The sequence below is a fragment of the Glandiceps talaboti genome, chromosome 4 (genome assembly GCF_964340395.1).
Source record: "Glandiceps talaboti chromosome 4, keGlaTala1.1, whole genome shotgun sequence".
Lineage (NCBI taxonomy): Eukaryota > Metazoa > Hemichordata > Enteropneusta > Spengelidae > Glandiceps > Glandiceps talaboti.
This window is the reverse complement of record NC_135552.1, coordinates 20,005,455-20,030,314: the sequence shown is the minus strand read 5'-3', so window position 1 is coordinate 20,030,314 and position 24,860 is coordinate 20,005,455. Positions and strand designations below refer to the sequence as shown.

The following is a 24,860-nucleotide window of genomic DNA, read 5'->3' as shown; positions in this document are numbered from 1 at the left end:
CTGATGAAATAAAATATTGACCGACCTCCAAAGTTCCAACATTATTTCCATACATATGATACCAGAATCCAAAACATCGTTGACCAGGTTGGAATGACTCTGAGTACAGCATAGCAGTATAGCCTTCAGCATCTCCTATGGTAGTATCCAGTAACATGTAGTAACCTGTGTAGAGATTACATGACAAAAGAGTGTGAAATTTCTAGCAAGTTATAGTTTATGGAGAATGACATAATGTTATTTGATTCCATAGTGCAACATTACATCTAATGGCATGTCAATTGTTCTTGTACATCATTTTGTGACTAATGACATTCTCTACAACACATATCATCATTGCATGACACACCATTATTTGTCACATTTTTCAACATCAGCTTTGACAGTAATCATCACATTAAAACAATTTTTCTTCTTTCTTGCAGCAGTAATCAATTTGTCATATTTTGCAAAATCAGCTAAATGGAAATGGCCTTATTTTTCCCAATCTATCTTCTTTGTTTGGTGTTATCATCTTTTTACATTTTAAAACACCATCTGCAAGTCAGAATATAAACTTGACTGTTGTTACATTTATCGCTTCTCAGCTTACCATGTTCTGTGCCTAGAGTATGATCCCATGAAGGTCCACTCAGATCAAGGAAACCATACAAAGATGTACTACCACTGTATCGTACCCAATCAAACTCATCTTCTCTGGGTGAATTGGTCCATGTACACATACTACGCTCAAAATTACATGTTCCTAATAAAAACAGAGTTCATATCATAAATATTCATTTTGATCATTTTTGTAAAGAAGTAGTGAACTCCAACATTTGTCCTGGTCAATGATCCTCATCAGAATGACAAATACCTGTTGACCTTATTCATGGGAGCAACATGATCAGAATCCATCAACATACGAGAATGAAATGCTGATCATAACCTTTCCCCTATCATAGTCTACCTATGTATAATATATCTACTGTCAGGTGACACAAACAATGTAGTCACCTGACTGTCAGGTGACAACTACCAGAGAAGCAATCAGACTGAAATGTAGTTAATCATCACTACTTACCATCTAATTGGCAAGCATGATCAATAATCTGTACATCATCTATAGCAATGTCACCAACTGCACTAGCACCAATATCTGCTTCAAACACTACACTGTATTGGTCTATGCCTGACGAGTAATCCACTGTTCCTGCATGCCAGAACTCCCCCTTATTCCCTGTTTGCGTCCACAGTGGACTACCTAGCACATCGCCTTGTTTGATGTATACGTTTAGGGAACCAACAATGTCACCTGTAACAAATATAAATTAGGGTAATAGTGAATATTAGAATCCAACGTAGTACACAGGAACCTCATGATTAAGTTAGCACAGAGCTGACAGTAGAGGCCAGCTAGGCGTAAAGTCAGAATAAATCTATGAATCTATGACAGTTTAACTGATAATTCCTCCCACATGATGTATTTAATATGTTTTAACAACTAATATAGGCTATGGCTTATTACAGGACAGAGTAAATCAATGAGATGTGAAAGTAATTATTGATAAACAGTCATTTAATTTTAAATTATTTATTAATTTCTTTTCAGTTTCATTCATTTTCAATGATCCTTATTTCAATAATTGATATTCCATATAAATCATTTAATCACTACATATCATTCAATCAATCCACATAAAACATTTACCTTGCATGTGATACCAGAAATGAAGACATTTAACCAGTGCAGGTCTATACAAGGGACTGAGCAGACGTGCCTTATCTCCAGCAATTTGACTACTAGCATCAGCATACATGTAGTGACCTGTAAGATAAAGGTTACATCAAATCCTACAGAAATGCCTACATTAAAAGACAGGTAGATGTAGAAATGAGAAGATGACACAAGTAAACAAATAATTTACAGTAGAACTTAGTAAAGACAGTCTGGACAGGATGATGCTCCACCTGTATGGTTGTTTTTTTTCCAAAATATTTGTACATCACCGAGATTGATTTTTAGATCATTGAGTAAAAGACTTGATGTAAATATAGGTAGGAATTGTGTTTCATTTGCAAGGATAAATGGAAATATTGTTTACTTACAAAAGAACAAAAAATAAATAAAAAAGAAGTACATGCCATTTACATACTGGAAGGGTAGACCAGTGTATCTTTCAGCAAAATAGGATAAACACATAAACTCTTAGACTAGTCTTTTCTGATAACTTTATTTGAAGATAGTATACATGGATGTTGTTTTGTATCATCAAGTATCACTATCAAAAATCAACATAGATGGAATAGAGTGGACCCTTGCTAAGTCCAAGGCTTTGGAGTCCACTGGAACACCCACAACTGTAAGGCAATTTCCATTTAAATCACAATTTGGCATAGCACATGTAAATCAAAATGCTTTTGTTGCATATTTAAAGCTGGTCTTACCCCACTCAGTGCCGTATGTGTGATCAAAGTCTGGTCCTGTTCCATCTGTATGTTCTTCAGAGTTACCACTTCCACGGATCCAGTCAAAGTCACCAGTGTCATCCTCAACATAGCCACAAATATCTGCACTCTCGAAGTCACAGTAATCTAGAAGAAAACAAATTACCTCAAATACCACATCTTCATCCTCTCAATAGAATCCCATAATCTTTATATTCTGTTTGTATTCATCAGAAGTGAAATCTTTAGAACACATGCTGCTTTACTCACCTAAAGGTGGACAATCTCCATCAAGTACTTTAATATCATCAAGTGCAATGTCACCTTGAAATAACTGACTAGCATTGGCTTGGAAGACATAACTGATTTCATTGTTTTCATCCAGGTGAACTTGGCCGTACTGCCATTCATGACCTTGGGTTCCATCACGGATCCAGACAGCATCACCTGCACAAAACATTAATTCAGAAATATTCTTTTTATTGAAATTTGTATCGAGACGTATAGTTTGACACTAAACTACAAAATATGGCATAATACATCTGTGTAATTACAAAAAGTTTAAATGATATATTTACAGTAACAGTAATACTTACTCAGTGTATTCAAAATGCCACTACGGTATTTGACAGAGAAAGTGTCTACATGTTGACCATACATGTGATACCAGAATGTAAGACATCTACCTCCGGCCAGACTTGGTACAGGTGCACTTTGCAGATTTGCATATGATGAAAAAATTGGTATTGGTAATGTTATAGTCAAGGAATCCAGATACACATACCAACCTTAGGGAAGATAAAGGTATATTCAAATGATCATCTATGAATTCAAACAGCAATATACATTGTACTTAGTAATTGCTCCTAACACAAAAAAAGATACAAACTTCATTCTGGGATGTTGTAATTTAAAGTATGCATAAACTAATAGTAAATTGATCATACAAGTGTTCTGGGGCATAAAAACACAAATTTCATTTTGGGATGATTAAGAAACATTTCCCATTTAAAAATAATATGATAGCAAATTATAGAAAGCTGTATATATTATACACAAAGATTTTTAAGTAATATTTGAAACAAATCAATATACCAAACTTTCTTCCAAATACTAACCATCTTTGGTTCCTAGTGTATGATCAGCTGGTGGACCAGTATTAGATCGACCTTGACTGCCCTGTTGTCTTGTCCAGTCAAGGTCATCTCCACTGAGACCACCATTCTCTTCATTGAACCATGAACACCAACCATCCTCAAAGTTACAATCCCACTGACTTGGAGGTTGTGTTGGTTCTGGAGTAGGTGGCTCACTAGTAGTTGTACTGGGTATATCTGGGGAAACAAAAATCAAAATTACCACTTGAAGGCCTCAAAAAACACTTTTCAAATTGTTTTCAGTGTGTAAGTACAAATAAAATAGATAATGATGTTTGAAGTCCCAACTTGCAGTGTGGTTTCAATTTAATAACTTTAGATTCTGCATCCGCTGTATAACTATAACATTAAATTTTGTTCATGTAAGTTTAAGAGTATGTACAAGAGGATGCGTCATGCATAACACAATTATGGTTGTACATCTTGAAAATGAAGCCTTTCATGCCTTTGTCAGACTATATTCAATGTTTAATAATTAGGAAATTAAATTCATACTTTCCAGAGTTTTTGCTAGGGTTGGGAACCCAAGGGAGAAAGGAGTAAACATAGCAATGTTTCCCAACAGAGTTTATGGTAATTTTGTTTGGGAACCCAGGTAAAATGACATGGGAACCCTGGTAAATTTTACCTACTTATCACCCTTAGCGAAAATACTGCTTTTATAATCTCCTTCTCTTTTTAGCTATAATTTCATAGAATGATATGTCCTACTACTTGAAAGCTAATGCTATCCTATAATAGTGTGCATGCATTACTATAACAAGTCATGCAAAACAATTATGAAATGTGGAATGTACTTAGCCATTATGACTGAACAATATGTGAGCAACAAATCCTACAGAGAAAAACCAGGGTGTTCTTATATACATATACCTACCATGACAAATCTGATCTGGTAATAATGCAATATCATCTAAAGCTATATAACCAACATCATCAGATCCACCAATATCATTGGCATGTGCCTCAAATACAAACTGAAATAAAAAATTGGCACTCATTTATTTTTGACACATCAAAGTGACCTGTAAATACCAATCATAATTACTGTATTGATAACTGGTTACTTTATAACTATACAATGTACAAGGTATCTATTACGGAAAGCTCAAGTCAATGTTACAGTACTAAAAGTAATTGACACACTTCTTTCCATTGAGGCCCTCAAATATTTTATCAAACAGACAAACAATATTAGATGTATATAAAATAGAATTCAGATAACAGTAAAAAATTAGGGTATCTGCCAGTTTCACTCTTTTCTTTAAATCTACATGTACTATGATGTAGAACATTAAAAATTTAACAAGCACATTGTAGGATGACATTTGAAATAAAGATATTGACTTAGAATTTGGCTACATGTATGGCCCAAAAGACACTTGTGATTTTTAGATCTATTTCAATTTTCAATTTTCAGACACCAAGTGTCACAAGAGATACAGAGTTAATTTGCATGATGTATTTGTCTTAAGTTAGCTTTGTGTGAGTAGCTGAATGTCCTGTACCTGGAATTCGACACTACTGTAGACGTTAGCTTGTCCTTGAATCCAATTTTGTCCTTGGTTACCAGATCTACTGAATATCAATTCTCTACTGTCAGGATTCTCACTCTCTATCTGATAAATCAGTAGTTCTTTGTCATCTGATGGTGAAATAAAAAATGGTTACAGAAATGAAGATTTATTTCCTTTTTGGGGACTTTCCACTTTCATTTATTTGCATTTGTTTAAATCTATAGTGTACTAAATCCATGTAGGCAATTATAAAATTAAGACAGTGAACACATCGGTCTGTTGTTCGAAGTGTTGATAATTTTGGATGTACTCACCTTGACCTTCCATGTAGTAATAAAATTCAAGACATGACTGTTGTGGTTCAAAGTGTTCACTGACTAAATCACCTCTGGTACCAAACTCTGCAGACTGAATTGTTGGAACAAATACATACCATCCTATATAGACAAAATAATAAATATCAGTGGTCACAGTATGTGGTAACTTGGCAACAAACTATTTGTATTAAAATGCTCAAAATGTCTACAAAATCCGAATTATGATTCTGACCAACTTATCTTAAGTTTAATTTCCTAAATTGTCTTTTAAACAATTAATATTCAATATTTCACTCCATCTAGAATATTACAATTGGTATGTGGTAAGGTACAGTACAGTTTGATTGTCATCATACTTACCATCACTAGTACCAGTTGTATGATCAGTACTAGGTCCTGTAAAGGCACTGGGTAGTCCACCACTGTTCCACATCCAATCAAAGTCATCTATGGTGTCAGGTACATTCTGCCATCCACACAGGTTAGTTTCAAAGTCACAGTGGCCTAATTGGTAGCAGCATAAATAGAGGTCAAATGTCAAGCAATGAACTTTCACTGTGACCTTTCAAATTTACTTAATATACACAAGTTGTCCCCATCTTATATAATTGAAGAATGACTGGAAAACATGAATGGCAGCTGGACATGATTGCAACATTTATAATATTTTATCTACACAATCAAACTTAATCAACAGTTTAATGAGAATTTTTTATTTGGTTTACTGGAACACAAGTTTTATGTTGTCTTCATTTGCAAATTCCAGCACACTTGGATGTGTGTCTGGGCATGGATAAAAGCATATCTGTAATAAGTTTAGTATACATGCATTTATGCCTGTCAAATGTAGTATGTGCAATACATGCATATGGGCAAGTGTGGCTTTCTGTCTGCGTGCATGCGTAATGATATGTATGCCTTTGTGTGCTATGTACATTGTGTATTTATCATCTACATGTCTGTACATATGTGTGTGTCTCTGTGCATGGGTACACACGTGTGTTTGTGTATGTATTGTGTGTGCGTGTTTGTGTTTGTGTGTGTGTGTGTGTGTGTGTGTGTGTGTGTGTGTGTGTGTGTGTGTGTGTGTGTGTGATCTACATAAGTATTGATTCATAGACATATTCTACCTTCATCTGGACATGTTCCCAGTATAAAGATCACATCATCAATGGCAATATCACCCTTGGAGTCAGGTCCACAAACACCTTCAATGGATATTTGATAATCTTGAGGGGAATACACTGTGATTTGTGCAAAGTGCCATCGGTTTCCTTGGTCATCTGAAAATGAGAAAATTATTAATTTTATCGAAACACAATGGAAAATTTTAACATGCAATTGTCTATAGTTGCATAAGTATGCAATATTCTAGATACAAAAAGGTACAAAAATACAACACGATGATGTGATCTGGCAAGTCACATTCACAGCACTATTCATGTCAAGTACTGGTCATAAATTTCCAACACACTTGTATTAATTAACATATGATGTCATAACTCTACATTGTTTATAACATAATATTTTACTGTAATTTTAAGTATTGAAATCAAATTCAAGCGGTCTCACCACTTCCACATGTGCATGCTGGAGTTATGCAAAACATGAACATCATCCATACTGTATTGAATACACAATATACTTACATTGTCTTGACCATATTACACTGCCACGTTGACCACTCTGCACATCTTTGATATAAATATTAAGTTGACCAATATCTACACCATACATGTGATACCAGAATTGAAAGCAGTCAGTACTACCACCTGGTATAACCATACTGTCTATGATAGCTTTCTCACCCTCTCTTCCCGGGATTGGTAGGATGGATGACGTCTCAATGAAGGCAAATGTTCCTACAAAATTGGAAATAAGACTTCCACATATTCATCCTATATTACTTGATAAATGTTGCCAATGGAAAATAAGACATCAAAGTGGCTATACTGAAATCTATAATCATACTGTAAGAACAGACTACATTTATAGTTTGCTGTGGTATCACAAAGTTTTAGAGTTTTAATACCAATAATTGCTCTTGTTCTGTCTTTTAAAGTGACATATATATTTAATTTAGTCCTTGACTCACAGCCTGTTTCAATTTACTGTTTACCAGCTCTGTTACATTAGGGAAGTTATGGTCACTTATGCTAAAAATGAATTCCATCTTTTTCTGCCCGTAAATGAATCTGTCTGAATGCATTACACAATTCAAATAGTTAATGATTGACCCCTCAATTTCTTTTTGAAAAGCACACTCAGCCCCCATCACCACTTCAAATCTGACAGTATGTCCACTGGGATCTATAAACTTCATTCATTTTTACTGACCATCAGCTGTGCCTGTGGTGTGATCATATTCTGGTCCTGTACCCCTAGAGGGTGATCCATCACTACCACGCCACCAGTCAAAATCATCGTCCTCTTCTTGTGTCCAGTAACAGAAATCAATCTCAAAGTCACACTCAACTATCAAAAAAACAAAATAATAGATAGACAATCCATGAGAAAATATCAACAAAGTTGACATGATACTGAGAGACCAGAGTACAGACAGTTAAAGATAGCTTGAATTGTAATATTAAATTTAGTTGACAGAATTACAGGTAGTTTAGTTTACAGAATTACAGACTCAGGTATCATGTACTGTATCCTGACAAAGTTTTCATAATGACTATTACTATCAGACCTGCTGTCTTCATCCATTATCCTCTGAAGTTTGAAGTGTAAGGAATGTACATAATCAAGGAAGAGCAGAATTTTCCATCATTCTCTATTTCAAACTCAAAAATACACCTAGCATTCTGCCTCTAGTATCTAGGAAGTATATCATACATTGATGATGATTCATTTACTATCTACATTTGTATACAGCATATATCATGGTCTTAGATGTAGTACATTCAATAGTTAACAGGGGTGGGGTGGGGCAAGAGGGGGAATTTAAAGATTACCTTGCTCTCTATCACATTCTCCTTCAGTGACTTCAATATCGTCAATGGCAACAGTTCCACCATTAGGATGACCCATAACAGCTTCAAAGTGAATCTGAAGGAGATTTGATAAATTGTTAAACTCAGATACTTTTTGTTAAGCTAGTTATGCATTTGAAAATGAGTTGTACAACAATTTGAAGTGCCTAACCAACAAAGGACGTTCTTCTCTATATTCGCTATAATCTATATTATGTAGATTTATGTAAAGTTTGATGTTGTACTCATTAAAATATGTTATTGAAATGATCAACCACACATGAAGTAGGAAGGCCCAAAATGGGTATAATGTTGTTTATCTGTTGTTAATGTTTTGCTGATGTGCTTCACAAAAGGCAATATTCCCATGATGTATTATCAAATAATTATTTGGAGAAAACTAAAATATATCAAAAATCTAGATTGTATTGGCCACTATCTCTTGGTAAATGTTAGTACAGGTACTTTAATAGAATCCATTTACAGAAAGATTGGTCTTTTCTTCATTTGACTTAATAGTGCAATTCTTCCTATTACCTGCCACTGTCCCTCAAAGTTAAATGTTCTATGTGCTTCTCTCCACATATTTCCTTGGTCATAGAATCTTGTCCATCTCATCAGTTCTGGAAATCCTAAACGTTGTGTGTACATATTCAGTCTGTAGATTTGTGGACCATACATGTGATACCAAAACTTAACACAATAATCTTCACCACTGGTATCAGTTTGTGGGTAGGTGGTTAGTCTGGCTGTCTGTCCTTCATTGGCTTCAGATGTATTGATGAAGATGTATGAACCTATAATTAAAAGTAAATTCAAAAGTGTAAGACATTTCCAGAAATAATCTGCCTTTTTGAATTACTCAATATTACAAATACAATTAAAGTAATACATGCGAGTTTCATAACTGAATCACATTGTTTGTCAAAATTATGAAAATGATACATCACAGAAGTCTACAAACTTTGTGATGAACCTACCATCAAAGTTTGTGTGATCATAACCTGGACCAGTTTCTACTGATGCAACACCAGCTGGACCTAGATACCAGTCAAATTCATCTGTTGAAGCTGGAGCCTGCATCCATCCACACCAACCATCTTCAAAATCACATGTCAATTCTGTAGTAGAGCAGAATACAATACAAATTGACATTGAAATCTAATGGACTTTATCATATACCTGTTTGCTCAGTGATGTGGCTTTGATTGTTGTCTCAGTATCTCTATGTGTTTACACATTTACATAATATATCATTACCAATTTATGAGATTAAATGTGATTCAAATCATGTTTCTGTCACAGTGCCAGTGTAATGCTACAGAGGGTACATGATAAAACCATGACATCTTGAATAAAGTCAGGCCTTTCTGCCATACAACTTTGGTCTGCAAAACCCATATCCATGCTGTAAAGATTATTATCACACATATATAAGGGTAAATATTAGTGTACATGTACATGTAGTTTTCTGAGGGTAAAAATTGATGAATAGCAGTGAAGATTTACAGGTATTGAGGTTTTCATTTTGACAACAGAAGAACAGGTTACAATGCTAAACAATGGAGTGGTTCAATACAGACAAGAAGAGTCATGTACGCTACCGTAAGCATGAGGTGGAATATCCCCTGGGTGACAGTTGATAAATTCAATCTCATCTATTGCAGCATCATTGGCATCACCAGTAATAGTACCAAGTGCAGGGTATGACTCAATATCAATCTGAAATTTATCAAGATTTATTTTCACAAATTTAATTTAAAAACCGTAATTATTAGAAAAATTGATGTGTATGAGGAAATGTGTGGCTGTCACTGACATGTGAACTGTATTTTGAACTTGCTAAACTGTCTACACTTTGTGAGGTGATCATAAGCAGCACCATCTATCATGGAGTGAACAAGACTGACTGTAACCACCTAGCATTATGCAATATACCAACCCTGTATTAAACCTGCACTGTGTCCGCCTAGCATTATATTATATACTAACCCTGTAACCTGCACTGTGTCCGCCTAGCATTATCCTAGCTTTGTGCCATTGATTGCCTTGATCACCAGTCACAGTAAATAACAAGGCAAGATCTTGAAACGTTGTTGCATTTTGTAGATACACAAATATGGATCCAGTATCGTCTCCATGTAAATGATACCAGAAATCCATCTCACAGGCAGAACCCATAGCTCCAAGTACTGGAGATTCCAAGAATGCACCCAGATAGAAAAGAGAATTTCCACTCTCTACCAACATGTAGTGACCTACAGACATGGCAAAGATATAGGATTAACATATAACCAGAAATATAGCAATTTTCATGTACGAAGAGCTATTTCATTTATTATGATATCAAATTTGGTACAAGTACTACTACAATGAGAAGAGATCTATATGGCTTTGTTTCTTGCTCGACCTTAAGTCAACATATACAAATGTATACAGCAGAAACAGTCTTAACATGATATTTTTACATAAAAAAGACACATTCTGACCCAAAACTAACAATAGCACACACACACACACACACACACACACACACACACACACACACACACACACACACACACACACACACACACACACACACACACACACACACAGCACAATCCTTTACCTAATCACATTGAAAAGAGATAAACATTTCTACTCTTTTGCAGTACAGTAGTAAGGTCTACGTAAATGACTTCACATATATTTCATGGCTTCCATTATTGTATACTTTCAAACTAGTATCAAAGGAATGTGATTACTTTTCTGCTTCTATATCCCAACTGTGCAAGGCACCTACTACATAATTGTTTCATCAGTGACGGCTATATATCGACTCAAACTATCCTACCTTCATCTCTACCAACTGCATCATATCGGTGACTGCAGCATAAATAGACTCTGATCTATCCTACCTTCATCTCTACCAGCTGCATCAGTGACTGCAGTATAAACAGACTCTGAGCTATCTTACCTTCATCTCTACCAGCTGCATCAGTGATTGGGGCATAAATAGAGCCTGAGCTTCCAGCTTGGAAGTGTTCCCATCTGTAGATACCATTGCTGTTATCAAACCAACCACACTGGCCATCTTCAAAGTCACATGTACCTATTTCAAAAGATGAAGTTTTAGATGAAGTTGAAAATGAGCCACAGTTTTTGATGACAAATAAATGTTTTGAAGCTGAGAATTTCTCTATAAAAGTTGACATGTAAAGAATACATACCACAGACTGCTTCATCTGAGTTGTCTCCACAGTCATCATAGAAATCACAAACTTTGGACATATCCACACAGACACCATTGTCACAGTAGAAGTCTGGATCACATGGAGTTGGTGTGGGTGTTGGTGCTATATATACTGGTAGTTGATCAGTGGTTACCACACAGTCAGGTGTAAATGTGATGTCATCAAGGGCAATGTATCCTCTGAGACCAGATCCAACAATAGCCTCAAATAGGATCTAGATATCAAATATAAAGAAAAATTGACAGACTTCCCATCAAAACAACATTGGAAAGCAGGCATTCTTTTTTTCCTGTAAGAATTTACAATTTATACTATTAAAGTCTAGTTTGTTGGATGATTTTGATGCCAAAAATTAAAATCAACAATTTATGATATCAGTATATGTACTCTCAGCTATCTGATATACCATACCCATACAGGACCTATTGCTAAGTAACACCATGTAAAAATATAGCAAATTCTATTGCTGAGATAGTGATATCTCATCGAACTAGCAATCAAGTGTTGACATAGCAACATCTCATCAAAACTTATGATTTATGCTACATATACTTTGAGCTATAAGACACGATACTACATTACACAGTTATTACATCTCTTGACTTACCTGCCAATTTTCTGATGCCTGGTCAATCACAATTTCCTCTCTGATCCACATATCACCATGGTTACCACTTCTAGTCCATACAAGGTCATTTTCATCTATAGTACCTTCATAAGTACGTACATAGATGTTTAATGTTCCCATAGCTTGTCCCATCATATGATAATAGAATCTCAACTAATGACAGAAAAAGTCATGAAGTATTTGTCAACAAGTGTCTGAATATTACATGTATAAACTTTGGAAAGTGCAAATGTACAGTAAATTATACCACAAGCAACTCATTGTAGTTTTTAAACAGAAAATACATCAATAATAATAATCCTTATTTTTACTGGACAGTTCTTTAAGTCTCCCAGGAAGTCCAGTGAGGGCCATCCCTCAAGGTTTTTTTTCTCATTGTTCAATGTCATCACAAATGCCTTGGCATCTACACCGTACATGCGAGGTTCTGCAGTGTTCAAAGTCCGGGTCAAATCATTCGAAATGGAGCTTGTGCAGATTTAATTACAGTATTCTCTATAAACAACTTTCTTTGTTCAGCCAGAAAATACTAATGACATATGAGTTTTGTCACACCTTGTCTTTTTTTACTCAAACTGACACTTGTACATCCTGGATTGAACATGGACACTCACTGAGGACTAATAAACTTAACATCATAGTAATAATAGACTGTGTGCTGATATAGTGTCAGAAGAGGTTAAATTTGTTTTACAAAGACATGTATGATATTTAGTTATTTTACAGTGGACTGTTTCAAGGTACCATTCATTTGATGGAACCATGCAGAAACCAATAAGAAACTGCACATGCTACACTTTAAGATAGCAAGATTCAAATGAATACAGTTTCTTGGCCAAATGAAATGAACTAACATGCTATCATGAAGACATCACATGTAGATGTCGTCAAAACAGTAGCACCTGCATATCTGCATCTAGTTGCAGTACATTTAAATGGTTTATTTCATGACAGACAAAATGTAGTAACAAATCGTGATCTTGCTACCTTAGTGTAGAATGTGCACTTTCTTATGGTTTCTGTATCAAACGGAGCCCTGCCAGATGAACTTGAAACAGGTTGTGAAAATTTTCCCACTTGCATTGTCATATGCAGGATTATACTTCATACAACAAACTGACAAAGATAGTCAAATTATAGATTTGTTTGCACTGAAAGAATTGATGGCCAACATAAAACTTACATGGCAGTCTGTATTGGTTACAGGTACATAATTTTGACTCCTAAACAATGCCACATCTCCAGCTCTGCGTGGAATACGACTGTCTGCATACACATAATGACCAATGGCAGTACCCGTTGTATGATCACGTCCTGGCCCAGTAAATGAACCAATCAATCCTTGTTCTCCATTCTCTAACCACCAATCAAATGTTGCCAAGTGTGAGTCTGGTTGAGGTGGATTAGCATTATAATAGATACGTTGTAGTTCACACCATCCATCATTGACAGAAAGGTTCTCAAAGAAACATCCAGAATACCCATCTACAAAATGAAATGTAGTCCAGATGTCACTGTCATAGATAACTGTATATCATTCATTATTCACAGTTTAATAAATATCATGTTGTAATGTTTTGACGAAATATGCATGTATGTGTAGTCAATGATTCAACACATCAGACAGGCATAAAAATAATCACACTGTTAAAGTATAATATTAGCATATAAAAATTTGAAATATTGAACAAAGATTCACCAATAATTTTGACAGCAATGACAGTAATGTGTAAGTAGCAATTGTCATTACTGCTACATTATATAGATGAAACAAGGCACACATTAAGTCTATATCAGTTTTAGTAATCTAAGAGATTCAGTATTTCAAATTATTACAGTAGAAATGACGTAGGCTTGGTGTTTCATTCAAGGGACATTACGTTTTTGACACAAAGATAAACAAACTTCAACTCTAAACTAACAATAACAAAGATACTACACACAGCAGGATCCTTTGCCCAATCACATTGAAAAGTAATAAGCATTGCTATTCTTTCACAATGCAGTAAACATAGGCTTCTTATGGACTTGATGATTTTAAAGGCTTCAATTGTTTATTTTCTAACTGATAATCAACATTTCAACTTGATTACTTCTACATCCCACCTGTGCATAGCACCTATGTATTATTGTTTCTTTTGCATTAGAAGTTGTCCGAGTGTGTGTAAAAAATGTTACATGAGTGAAACACCTGGGCAAAGTCATGTGTACTAAGAGCCTCAGGATACATGTCAGGTTACATACCACAAGCTTCAGGGGATTCATCTGATGCATCACCACAATCATCTGTTCCATCACAAATCTGATACTGTTGTACACAGCTTCCACGGTCACATTGAATTTCATCTATATCACATTGCTCCTTTATTTCTACAATGATCAAAACAAAATATTAGTTTATACTTTGTCTTCTTGTGTGTGTGTGTGTGTGTGTGTGTGTGTGTGTGTGTGTGTGTGTGTGTGTGTGTGATACTTTTACATATACAGTTATTACTATAAATTGTTAACATCTCCATAATCAAAGAAATTTGTAACATCTTATCATGCACAAGTCAACTTACAGTGTCAGAATTCATCACTTATACAGATGAGGAAGGCAGGTCACTGGGCACTGATTTTACAAAATTTGTATGACAACAGATGAATTTGATTTCAGTTTGCCCCTTGTACCACAATCTGAAGGAAAAATACTTACCAGAGTGGTCATATAGAGAACCTACGAATTTTATGCTCTCATGTCAAGTAATAAGAATTCTGTAATAATCAGCCTGGCAATTTTTGTGTACAAATCATGCAAGAATATATTTCATTATTTATTCATTCATCTATTTCTTTCTTTATCTCTCTGTATGCTATAACTATTTATATTTTGCTTGTATTTGTAAATGTGTGATTTGGACCGGTGGTCTTTAAGAGCAATAACTGATCACTACATGATATGAGTCGGAAAGGATATAGGATATAGAATAATTAAAATAGTGCACTTTGTAATACTTGATATAATATATGTGGTGTGCTAGCTAGAGAGTTTCTTATAAAGTGATTAAATGCTGATATTTGCCTTGTTTTTGATAAATAATTATCATACATCATCAGTAGCTATATCACCATACACATAAAAGTAATATTGGGGGTAGGGGCATAGGAGGGTGGATGAGGGGGATACTAACCTGGCTTTTGACAAAATATTGAGGGAGGGGAAATACTAACCTGGCATTTGACAATTGATCATCTGTACATCATCAATAGCAACATCACCATACCTATCAAAGCTCCTTGATGCATCAAACCTTATCTGTAACAATACAATCAGGTACAAATACAGGTAATCACGCACTCACTTTTTGCAGCCATTAACTCTGTTTATTGGAGTATGACTTTTCATCAACTGTATAATACTATCAATTTTACAGAGGTCATGCAATACCACTTTTGAAAACTGTCGGTTATTTGTCCTTGGTTACAATGTATGACAGTGAGAAATTCACTTCCAAACTTCTTCATGGACATTCAGAAAGGGAGCCCCCAGTGGTGAGTCTGGGTAACCACGACTACCAATCTACAAACATGTGATGTCACATGACCATAAAGAGATAGTAACTGAATTGAGGGCATTACAGCAAAATGATAATAATAAGGTGGAAAGTTATCAATTTTGATTTTAGCAAGGTAAGTTATTTTGACTACTAGTATACATGTATCTATTAAATAGAGTCAAGTTATTCTATAGCTGTAAATATTCTCACCAAGAAATCAGAATTGAGTCGTCCAAGTCCAACCACTCCTCTCCTCCATTCATCTCCTTGGTTTCCTTGGAGATGCCAGAATCGAGACAAGACACCGCTTCTAGCGATGTGAACATTTAAGAAACCAATGTCTGTAGATCAAATAGAGACATTAACATGGATAAGTATGTATACTACAGTTAAGAATAAGGAATTCTATATTGGCCACAAGTGGATGGTTCATTCTGTATGGTATCCATATTAACCAAGTACTGCACATATTATATAAATTCTATATCGTCTATAATTGATGTTTAACATTGTCAGGCAAATGCTGTCTCACAACGACAAAAAAACAAAGACCCTGTGCTGAAGGAAGACAAACTGTAGTACATGTACCTCGCTGATGTGGTTGCCTACAGCCAATAATGGTATCTAAGGAATTAATTCATATGCTATTTCACATGTAAACTTGCAAAGTTATAGAAAAATTCAAATTTGGAAAGAAAGACGTAGACATTGGAAACAGACCCTTACTCACATATTGCTGCAGAGATGTGATTGCACAGTGTCAAACACAAAGTCACAGACAATAGTTATGTACAGATTGAGATATGTCAATACCCTGTATCTGATAATATTTATTTATTTTAGAAGACATCATTGAGTTGTACAAGGCTGGGTGTATAGTTTCAGTACCCTAGTACAAGAAAACATTCTTACTTTCTCCATACATGTGGTACCAGAATTCTATCTCACAATGAGCACCAGTTTCTTTCAACAAAGGACTTTGAAGTGCAGCTCTGCTCAGTGCATTACCATCCTGTGCTTCAACTGCCATATAGTAGCCTATAGGAACAAAACACATAGCATATATGGATATGTCATGGAATGAATGAAAATAACATCATGACATTTAAAGAGATATCTTTTAAAAAAAGAGAATAAATTGAGGAAAAAGTGACATGTGTACGAGTCAACACGTCCCCATAATTCTAGTCAGAGTTGATCTGACAAGCTGAGCTAACGTGTCAACTTGTAGATTCCATGTGCATTTCTGATAATGTACTTTTTGTTATTTCTAAATTAATAAAGAGCATACAATGATACACCTAGCTTCTCACAACCTGCTACACTGAAAGAAAGTCACTTGTCTCTGAGCCCTACTGTCTAAAAATCCTATGAGAACACTATTAGGGCAACTCATCTCCCCTAGTATGGTCATACTGTGGCCCTGTTTGTGATGTCTCTGTACCATTGCGATCTCTCATCCATGTGTACACTGTATCACGACTTAGATCTATATACAGTAATGTTTTATTTCAACTCACCATACTCATCACCTCTAGTATGGTCATACTGTGGTCCTGTTTGTGATGTCTCTGTACCATTGCGATCTCTCACCCAGGTGTACACTGAATCACGACTTAGATCTTCATATCCACACTGGTCATCTTCAAATGTACATTCACCTGATGAAAAGATTACAGAGATTATAAGTATGGCAGGCTGTTGACGTTCTCAAGAACAAACAGTTACAGTTTAACAGTATAATTTGTCAAGTTATCTGACTCAGAATTTAACAGAATACAGACTGACCTGCCATATATAAATTCATCAATAGCTTACATGAGTCGCACAAATGTCATCATTACAGGTTCACAAAGTGGACATATCGCAGTTTAATATAACAAGCTCAATTCAAATATATCAAACAATTCATTTCATCTGATTATACTTCCACACAATGGTGTAGAGATGAGGTCTATACAATTGTCCTCATCACAGATTATGTATTTGTTATTTATCTATTAAAGTAAAACAGCCATGAATGTCTTACATGAACTATTACATTCAATACTCTTACCACAATTGACTTCATCAGATCCATCATCACAGTCTTCTTCCCAGTTACACACTTGTTGAAATCCAATCTCAGTGCCATCACCACACACAAATGGAGGTGGTGGTGTAGGAGATGGACATGCGCCCTCTATGGTGAATGTATCATCAAGTGCAATATCACCCTGTCCTAGAATTCCTTCACCCACAGTACCTTTCACAATAATCTAAATATGAGAGTGGGAAAGTTGATAGTTCACAAAATTTGAATTGTACAGTGTCACTTTCAATTGAAATAATTTATATTAGTCTATAATTCAAATATAAGTTCTTTGCTGTAATACATTGTTTGTTGTTGGTCATACAGTTGTTTAAAAGAAGGGACAAGTTCTGCAACTTATAAATATTTTTCATCATTTTTGCTTCCAAATAAAATGTTACTTATATTTTACCCCTCATTCTCTCACTTGTTAAATGAGAACTAGCCACCTGCAGAACTCCCATAATATCAACTGCTGTGATACTGAGTTTTGCTAGTGACTATTTGTCAGTAAACCAGTGATAATGAATGGTTAAGTGACCTTTTATTTGGAAACAAAACTCAAAATAAATTTGGGGGAGACAAACAATTGTATGGCAAAGCTTTATGAAAAGATGGTCCTGAAAGACATTTCCTATTACTCACTGCACCTTATTCAAAAATTCATTTCATATAGACCATGTTGTATACAAGTGGAGATTTTCAAAGATCAGATACTTACAATGAAATAGCTAGCTGAGGAGATAGCTACATCATGGAATCTCCACACATCTCCTTGGTCTCCTTCTAGTTGCCATAATACAGTGTCTGGATTCTCACCATTGCCCGTTTCTTTCTCCTCACGCAGGATAACCTGATACAGAATAAGTAATGTATTAATACAGATTATCATGTTCCTATCCTATCATGTTCCTATTACAATGATTAAAGCATGCAGTGCATATTGTACATATTTTGATGAACAATCAAAAGATAATATCATAATATAATTCTATTATACCATTCATTCATTGACACTGATGTGAAACATGTATGTGGCTATTAGTACAGTAACTACAAAAGAAACACCTTCTAAATATTGTCACTACTACATGTATTCACTGATTCATGGCTTACAGTTATACATAACATTATTTAAGCCTATAACAAGAAAATATTTCTGAATCAGGAAAATGTTTCATATAAGAGTTTTGATATCATCATTATACAATTAATGGAAATAAATTACTTGATCTCATTCTAATTTGGCAGATATTCATTGAAAATTGTCAGCTTCTGTTGTGTGCCAAACATAAGTACAGAAGGTGGACATGTGCAGTTGTATGTGCACATGTAAAACATTAGGTAAATGAGAACAAACACAACAGTACATGTACCTGGTGAACGATACAAGAATAATAAAATTGAAGAGAGAAAACTGCTCTGATTGTCTTTGTTTTACCCATCTGTAAAACAGATTCGATAGGAAATCACTTTCCTGATGACATAATATACTGACCTCCAAAGTTCCAACATTATTTCCATACATATGATACCAGAATCCAAAACATCGTTGACCAGGTTGGAATGACTCTGAGTACAGCATAGCAGTATAGCCTTCAGCATCTCCTATGGTAGTATCCAGTAACATGTAGTAACCTGTGTAGCAATAACATGACAAAAGAGTGAGTGAAATTTCTCTAGTAAGTTATGGTTAAATGATGTACTGTTGTAGTTTCCATACAAACTGTATATATTTCATACTAAATTGTTCTTGTACATCACTTTGTGACTACCATGGTGCTCTTTACCACATGTACACCATCACACGACACACCATATTTGTCACATCAACTTTGACTATAATCGACATATCAAAAAATAAGTCCTACTTTATTTTCTTCTTTAACACATTTTATTGCAGCACTAATCAATTTTCCACATTATGCAACACATATGGTAATGACTTTACTGTATTTTCCCAATCTATCTTCTTTGCTGTTATCATCTTTCCGAATTTCAAACATAATCTGCAAGTCAGAATAACTTGATAGTTGTTATCTTTATTGCCTCTATAAGCTTACCATGTTCTGTGCCTAGAGTATGATCCCATGAAGGTCCACTCAGATCAAGGAAACCATACAAAGATGTACTACCACTGTATCGTACCCAATCAAACTCATCTTCTCTGGGTGAATTGGTCCAAGTACACATACTACGCTCAAAATTACATGTTCCTGATCAGGAAGTGATACAAACATATTACATGTCACAAAATATTCATTCTGAGCCTTATCAATATCTTAAAATTTAAAGCACATATCATTATAAGGAGTTCAACTTTATAAAGAACCACTGAACAAATTCCCTAGTTTCAGTTGACATTATTCATGAGACCAATATAATCACAATCCATCAACCTAAAATATTGGAATGCTGTACATAAAACACCTTCCATATAAGATGGCTACTGCCAGATGACACAAACAATGTAGTCACCTGACTGTCAGGTGACATCTACAAGAGATGTAATCAGACTGAATTGTGGTCATGAATCATTACTACTTACCATCTAATTGGCAAGCATGATCAATAATCTGTACATCATCTATAGCAATGTCACCAACTGCACTAGCACCAATATCTGCTTCAAACACCACATGGTATTGATCTAAGGCTGCTGAGTAATCCACTGTTCCTGAATGCCAGAACTCCCCAGTATTTCCTGTTTGTGTCCATACTGGACTACCTAGCACACCGCCTTCTTTGATATACACATTAAGGGAACCAACAATGTCACCTGTAACATAATTAATAATTATTGATAAACATATGAACTTAATTACTGATAAACATTCATTTTAATTTATTGATTCATTTCTTTTCACTGTTTCATTCATTTTCAAAGATCCTTAAATTTACATCCCATTCCATATAAATATTTTAATCACTACATATCATTCAATCAATCCACATAAAACATTTACCTTGCATATGATACCAGAAATGAAGACATTTAACCAGTGCAGGTCCATACATAGGACTGAGTAGACGTGCCTTATCTCCAGCAATTTGACTACTAGCATCAGCATACATGTAGTGTCCTGTAAGATAAAGGTTACATCAAATCCTACAGAAATGTCTACATTAAAATAAAGATAGATGTACAAATGAGAAGATGACACAAGTAAACAAATAATTTACAGTAGAACTTGGTAAAGACAGTCTGGACAGGATGATGCTCCACCTGTATGATTGCTTTTCAGATCAAGAAGATTGTGTGAAATCATTAAGTACCTTATTAAAACAAAAGCACTGGGATGTTGCCAATGTGAGGGCGCTAACACAGCTCATAATGATAAGATTCATTTCATACAAAAAGCAACATCAATGATTAAAGCAAGGAAGAAGTAGCGTCATTTAAGTTTTAAATGAGAGATTAAATAAAAGTTACTTTTTTCTTATGTCAGAATAGGAGACAAAAACATTATTTCAGTAGATCTTCAAAATACAGAACATTTACCATCATGGCAATATCCCATTATCACAATTGGGATAGCACATATACATCAAAGTACTGGTTTTAAATAAGTTGAATTTACCCCATTCAGTGCCGTATGTGTGATCAAAGTCTGGTCCTGTTCCATCTGTATGTTCTTCAGAGTTACCACTTCCACGAATCCAGTCAAAGTCATCCGTAGCATCCTGAACATAGCCACAAATATCTCCACTCTCAAAGTCACAGTAATCTAGAAGAGTCAAATTATCTCAAATGACAGTTCTATATCACCTCAATAGAATCCTATTAATCTTTAAATTCTGTCTGTATTCATTAGAAGTGAAATCTTTAGTCAAATTATGGGCTATGCCAATTATTAGCTCACAAGCCTTATCTCTTGAGTCCTAATGTATGACCATATGTAGGAGCAGAGAACCACATTCTTGCATTTTATTCAAAGCATTTTACAATGATTACCCTGTGGCACAGATCTATAATAGCACAATGACCCTTTCTACTTCGTCCTGGGGAACACAAAATCCATTGCAGCCTCTACATGTAAGTGCACAGAAATTAAAGCATTCACAGAACAAAATCTATCCTACCAGTTCCACAATTATACAGCTGGGTTGATTCAAGAGTATTCATACATGGGTCAAATCTGGCCCAAGAACTTGTCGCCATTCAAAACCACATGGCAGTAACTAGGATTGAGCAGCAGATCCTGAGCCAGCCACTCTAACCATTCAACTATCATGCCTCCATTGCTTGTAAAGAGATGAACAAATGTTGCTTTACTCACCTAAAGGTGGACAATCTCCATCAAGTACTTTAATATCATCAAGTGCAATGTCACCTTGAAATAATTGACTAGCATTGGCTTGGAAGACATAACTGATTTCATTGTTTTCATCAAGGTGAACTTGGCCATACTTCCATTCATGACCTTGGGTTCCATCACGGATCCAGACAGCATCACCTGAACAACAAATCAATATTAAATTTCATCATGTTATGTTATGTTATGTTATTTTCATCCAAGTGAACCTGGTCATACCATCACCAATGACTTTGTGTTCTTTCACATAACCAGATAGGAACACATAGCTTGAACTTGATGGCAATTTGTGTAACTTCTGTTCTCTTCGAAACAGGGTCACTCAGCTATATTTCAATAAGTTTAAAAATCCCCTCAATTCATTGAATGATAAATATACTTGATAGACTCTATTCTTAGAGTTTAAAATAATCACAAGTTTTAGTTAATATCTAGGGTATGGACTGAAGTAGCATCTCTTGCTAGAGACAATTGAAACGAGATGAAGATACAGAGCTTGGATCCTAATGCATGCATCTCAGTTGAGGATGAGTATTCTATCTCTGGTGGATGTGTATGAGTCGACTTCCTTCAGCTTACATTCGGTCAAAGATACCTTTTACGACCAGTCGCAGATGTCACTTTGGGTTTTGTGCGAGTTGCACTTCCAAGTCGCAGATCATTTTTAGGTACTCTTATATACCTGGTCTGTGTATGTACAGAAATTCTTTGTCTAGGATCTTCATATCTTTTATATTATCATGACTTTTTATAAATTTCTCCCCATTACATGGATTTGTAGAGACACTTAGCAAACTACAAAATATCATTATAATGGCATCAAAATTACAAAGTTTAAATGATATATTTACAGTAACAGTAATACTTACTCAGTGTATTCAAAATGCCACTACGGTATTTGACAGAGAAAGTGTCTACATGTTGACCATACATGTGATACCAGAATGTAAGACATCTACCTCCGGCCAGACTTGGTACAGGTGCACTTTGCAGATTTGCATATGATGAAAAAATTGGTATTGGTAATGTTATAGTCAAGGAATCCAGATACACGTACCAACCTTTAGTGAAGATAAAGGTATATTCAAATGATCATCTATGTTTGAATTCAAACAGCAATATACATTGTACTTAGTAATTGCTCCTAACACAAAAACATGTGAACTTCGTTCTCAGATGTTACAATAAAAACTATACATAATATGAGCTAACTATTACTACAATAAACTGATCAAGAGTTCTGGACAGAAAAACACAAATTTCATTTTGTTTTCCCCTCTTAAAAACATGATGACAAATAAATTCTCCTTCTAGCAGTGGGGTATTTGTTGGTATACACAAAAAACTACAAGTAGAGAGAAACAAGATTATGGGGCTATGTAAATACAACGAGATTTTAAACTCACATATGAAACAAACCAATATTCCAAACTTTCTTCCAAATACTTACCATCTTTGGTTCCTAGTGTATGATCAGCTGGTGGACCAGTATTAGATCGACCTTGACTGCCCTGTTGTCTTGTCCAGTCAAGGTCATCTCCAGTGAGACCACCATTCTCTTCATTGAACCATGAACACCAACCATTCTCAAAGTTACAATCCCACTGACTTGGAGGTGGCGTTGGTTCTGGAGTTGGTGGCTCACTAGTGGGTAAATCTAAAATACATTATGGAACAAAGATCCAAATTATCGCTGGATGCCTGGCCTCAAGAAGCATTTCAAATTGTGTTCAGTGTTTGAGTACAAATAAGGCCTGTGTTAAAGTCTACATGTACATCTAGTCAAATTTCATTGAAGTTGACATGTTAATAATTATATTATTAATATTAAGTATGACGAACAATAGACATCAAATCCAATCTGAAGAATTTAATGTATGAAAACAAACAGCTTAGAGGTTCTAGTGGTGTATGACATGCTGCCATATGGATTTTTACTTTATAAAATAATTTAATGGCTTCCTACTTGAAAAATCAATGTGAAACAGATCAAGTCCGTGTTTGTAACTCAATACATTGCAAAAGGCTAAAAAATGTGTAAAAAAGTTTGTTATTGTAGGTACAATAGATACTGGTACGTAATAATGAGATAGGAAATCAAAGAAAATTATAGGAGATAAGAAGACAGGAAATGAAACAAAGACTGAGGATTCATTTGACATACCATCACATGATCCTGGATGAAAATCGGTATCATCAATAGCAAGATCACTGCCACGGCTACCACCACTGATGGCTTCTAGAATGAACTGAAACTCTCCAGCCTCATAAGATATAGGAATTCTAGCTTCACGCCAGATATTGCCATAGTTACCACCATCACTCCACAGTAGTTGCCTAGTTGTGACATCTTCTGCTTCCATAATATAAACATTCAGATCTCCCATGGCTAAAATAACAGAAATAATATGGATGACATCAAAGTTCATCTATAGTCCCTGAAAAGTCTTTGTATTGAATTCAAGTTACCAGTCATGCGATATTGAAACAGTATGCTCTGAATGGTAAAGGCCATCATATATATAATTATATATTTAATTAGCCTTGTAAATTATAATTAGGCTAAATGTTATGCATGAGTTAACATTAAAATAGCTATAAATGCTTAGCTAATCAATGTAATTATATTTCAAAAAGCTGTTGGGGTAATTTTCTGATTATGAGTCTGTATTCTGAA

The 24,860-nt window shown here is 35.0% G+C and overlaps 3 protein-coding genes across 3 annotated transcripts in view; all 3 read right to left on the bottom strand.

Moving 5' to 3' along the window:
* Positions 1-7,203, bottom strand: part of LOC144434293 (MAM and LDL-receptor class A domain-containing protein 2-like) — a 68,930-nt gene extending 61,727 nt beyond the window's left edge. Inside the window, exons 1-14 of the mRNA XM_078122745.1 lie at positions 7,068-7,203; positions 6,549-6,701; positions 5,779-5,922; positions 5,416-5,538; positions 5,093-5,229; positions 4,462-4,561; positions 3,546-3,761; positions 3,024-3,215; positions 2,698-2,874; positions 2,428-2,574; positions 1,691-1,807; positions 1,064-1,294; positions 593-745; positions 26-165 (exon numbers count right to left, since the gene is read on the bottom strand). Coding sequence (XP_077978871.1) covers positions 26-165; positions 593-745; positions 1,064-1,294; positions 1,691-1,807; positions 2,428-2,574; positions 2,698-2,874; positions 3,024-3,215; positions 3,546-3,761; positions 4,462-4,561; positions 5,093-5,229; positions 5,416-5,538; positions 5,779-5,922; positions 6,549-6,701; positions 7,068-7,203 — 2,166 coding nt within the window. The remainder of the gene's footprint in view (positions 1-25; positions 166-592; positions 746-1,063; positions 1,295-1,690; positions 1,808-2,427; positions 2,575-2,697; positions 2,875-3,023; positions 3,216-3,545; positions 3,762-4,461; positions 4,562-5,092; positions 5,230-5,415; positions 5,539-5,778; positions 5,923-6,548; positions 6,702-7,067) is intronic.
* On the bottom strand, positions 7,202-9,415 carry LOC144434699 (uncharacterized). The gene is made up of 5 exons (XM_078123216.1): positions 9,377-9,415; positions 8,934-9,193; positions 8,379-8,472; positions 7,756-7,893; positions 7,202-7,280 (listed from the first exon to the last, which is right to left on the bottom strand). The coding sequence occupies exons 2-5, from the start codon at positions 8,993-8,995 to the stop codon at positions 7,209-7,211; spliced, it is 366 nt and encodes a 121-aa protein (XP_077979342.1). The 5' UTR covers positions 8,996-9,193; positions 9,377-9,415; the 3' UTR covers positions 7,202-7,208.
* Positions 9,327-22,908, bottom strand: LOC144434292 (MAM and LDL-receptor class A domain-containing protein 1-like). The gene is made up of 21 exons (XM_078122744.1): positions 22,866-22,908; positions 22,148-22,324; positions 21,449-21,595; positions 20,834-20,950; positions 20,416-20,646; positions 19,931-20,083; positions 19,366-19,505; positions 18,589-18,720; positions 17,853-18,054; positions 17,317-17,457; positions 16,709-16,834; positions 16,007-16,137; positions 15,471-15,555; positions 14,505-14,630; positions 13,444-13,745; positions 12,240-12,413; positions 11,609-11,846; positions 11,356-11,490; positions 10,389-10,654; positions 10,001-10,118; positions 9,327-9,517 (listed from the first exon to the last, which is right to left on the bottom strand). The coding sequence occupies exons 1-21, from the start codon at positions 22,906-22,908 to the stop codon at positions 9,327-9,329; spliced, it is 3,375 nt and encodes a 1,124-aa protein (XP_077978870.1).
* Between the last annotated feature and the right edge of the window lie 1,952 nt (positions 22,909-24,860).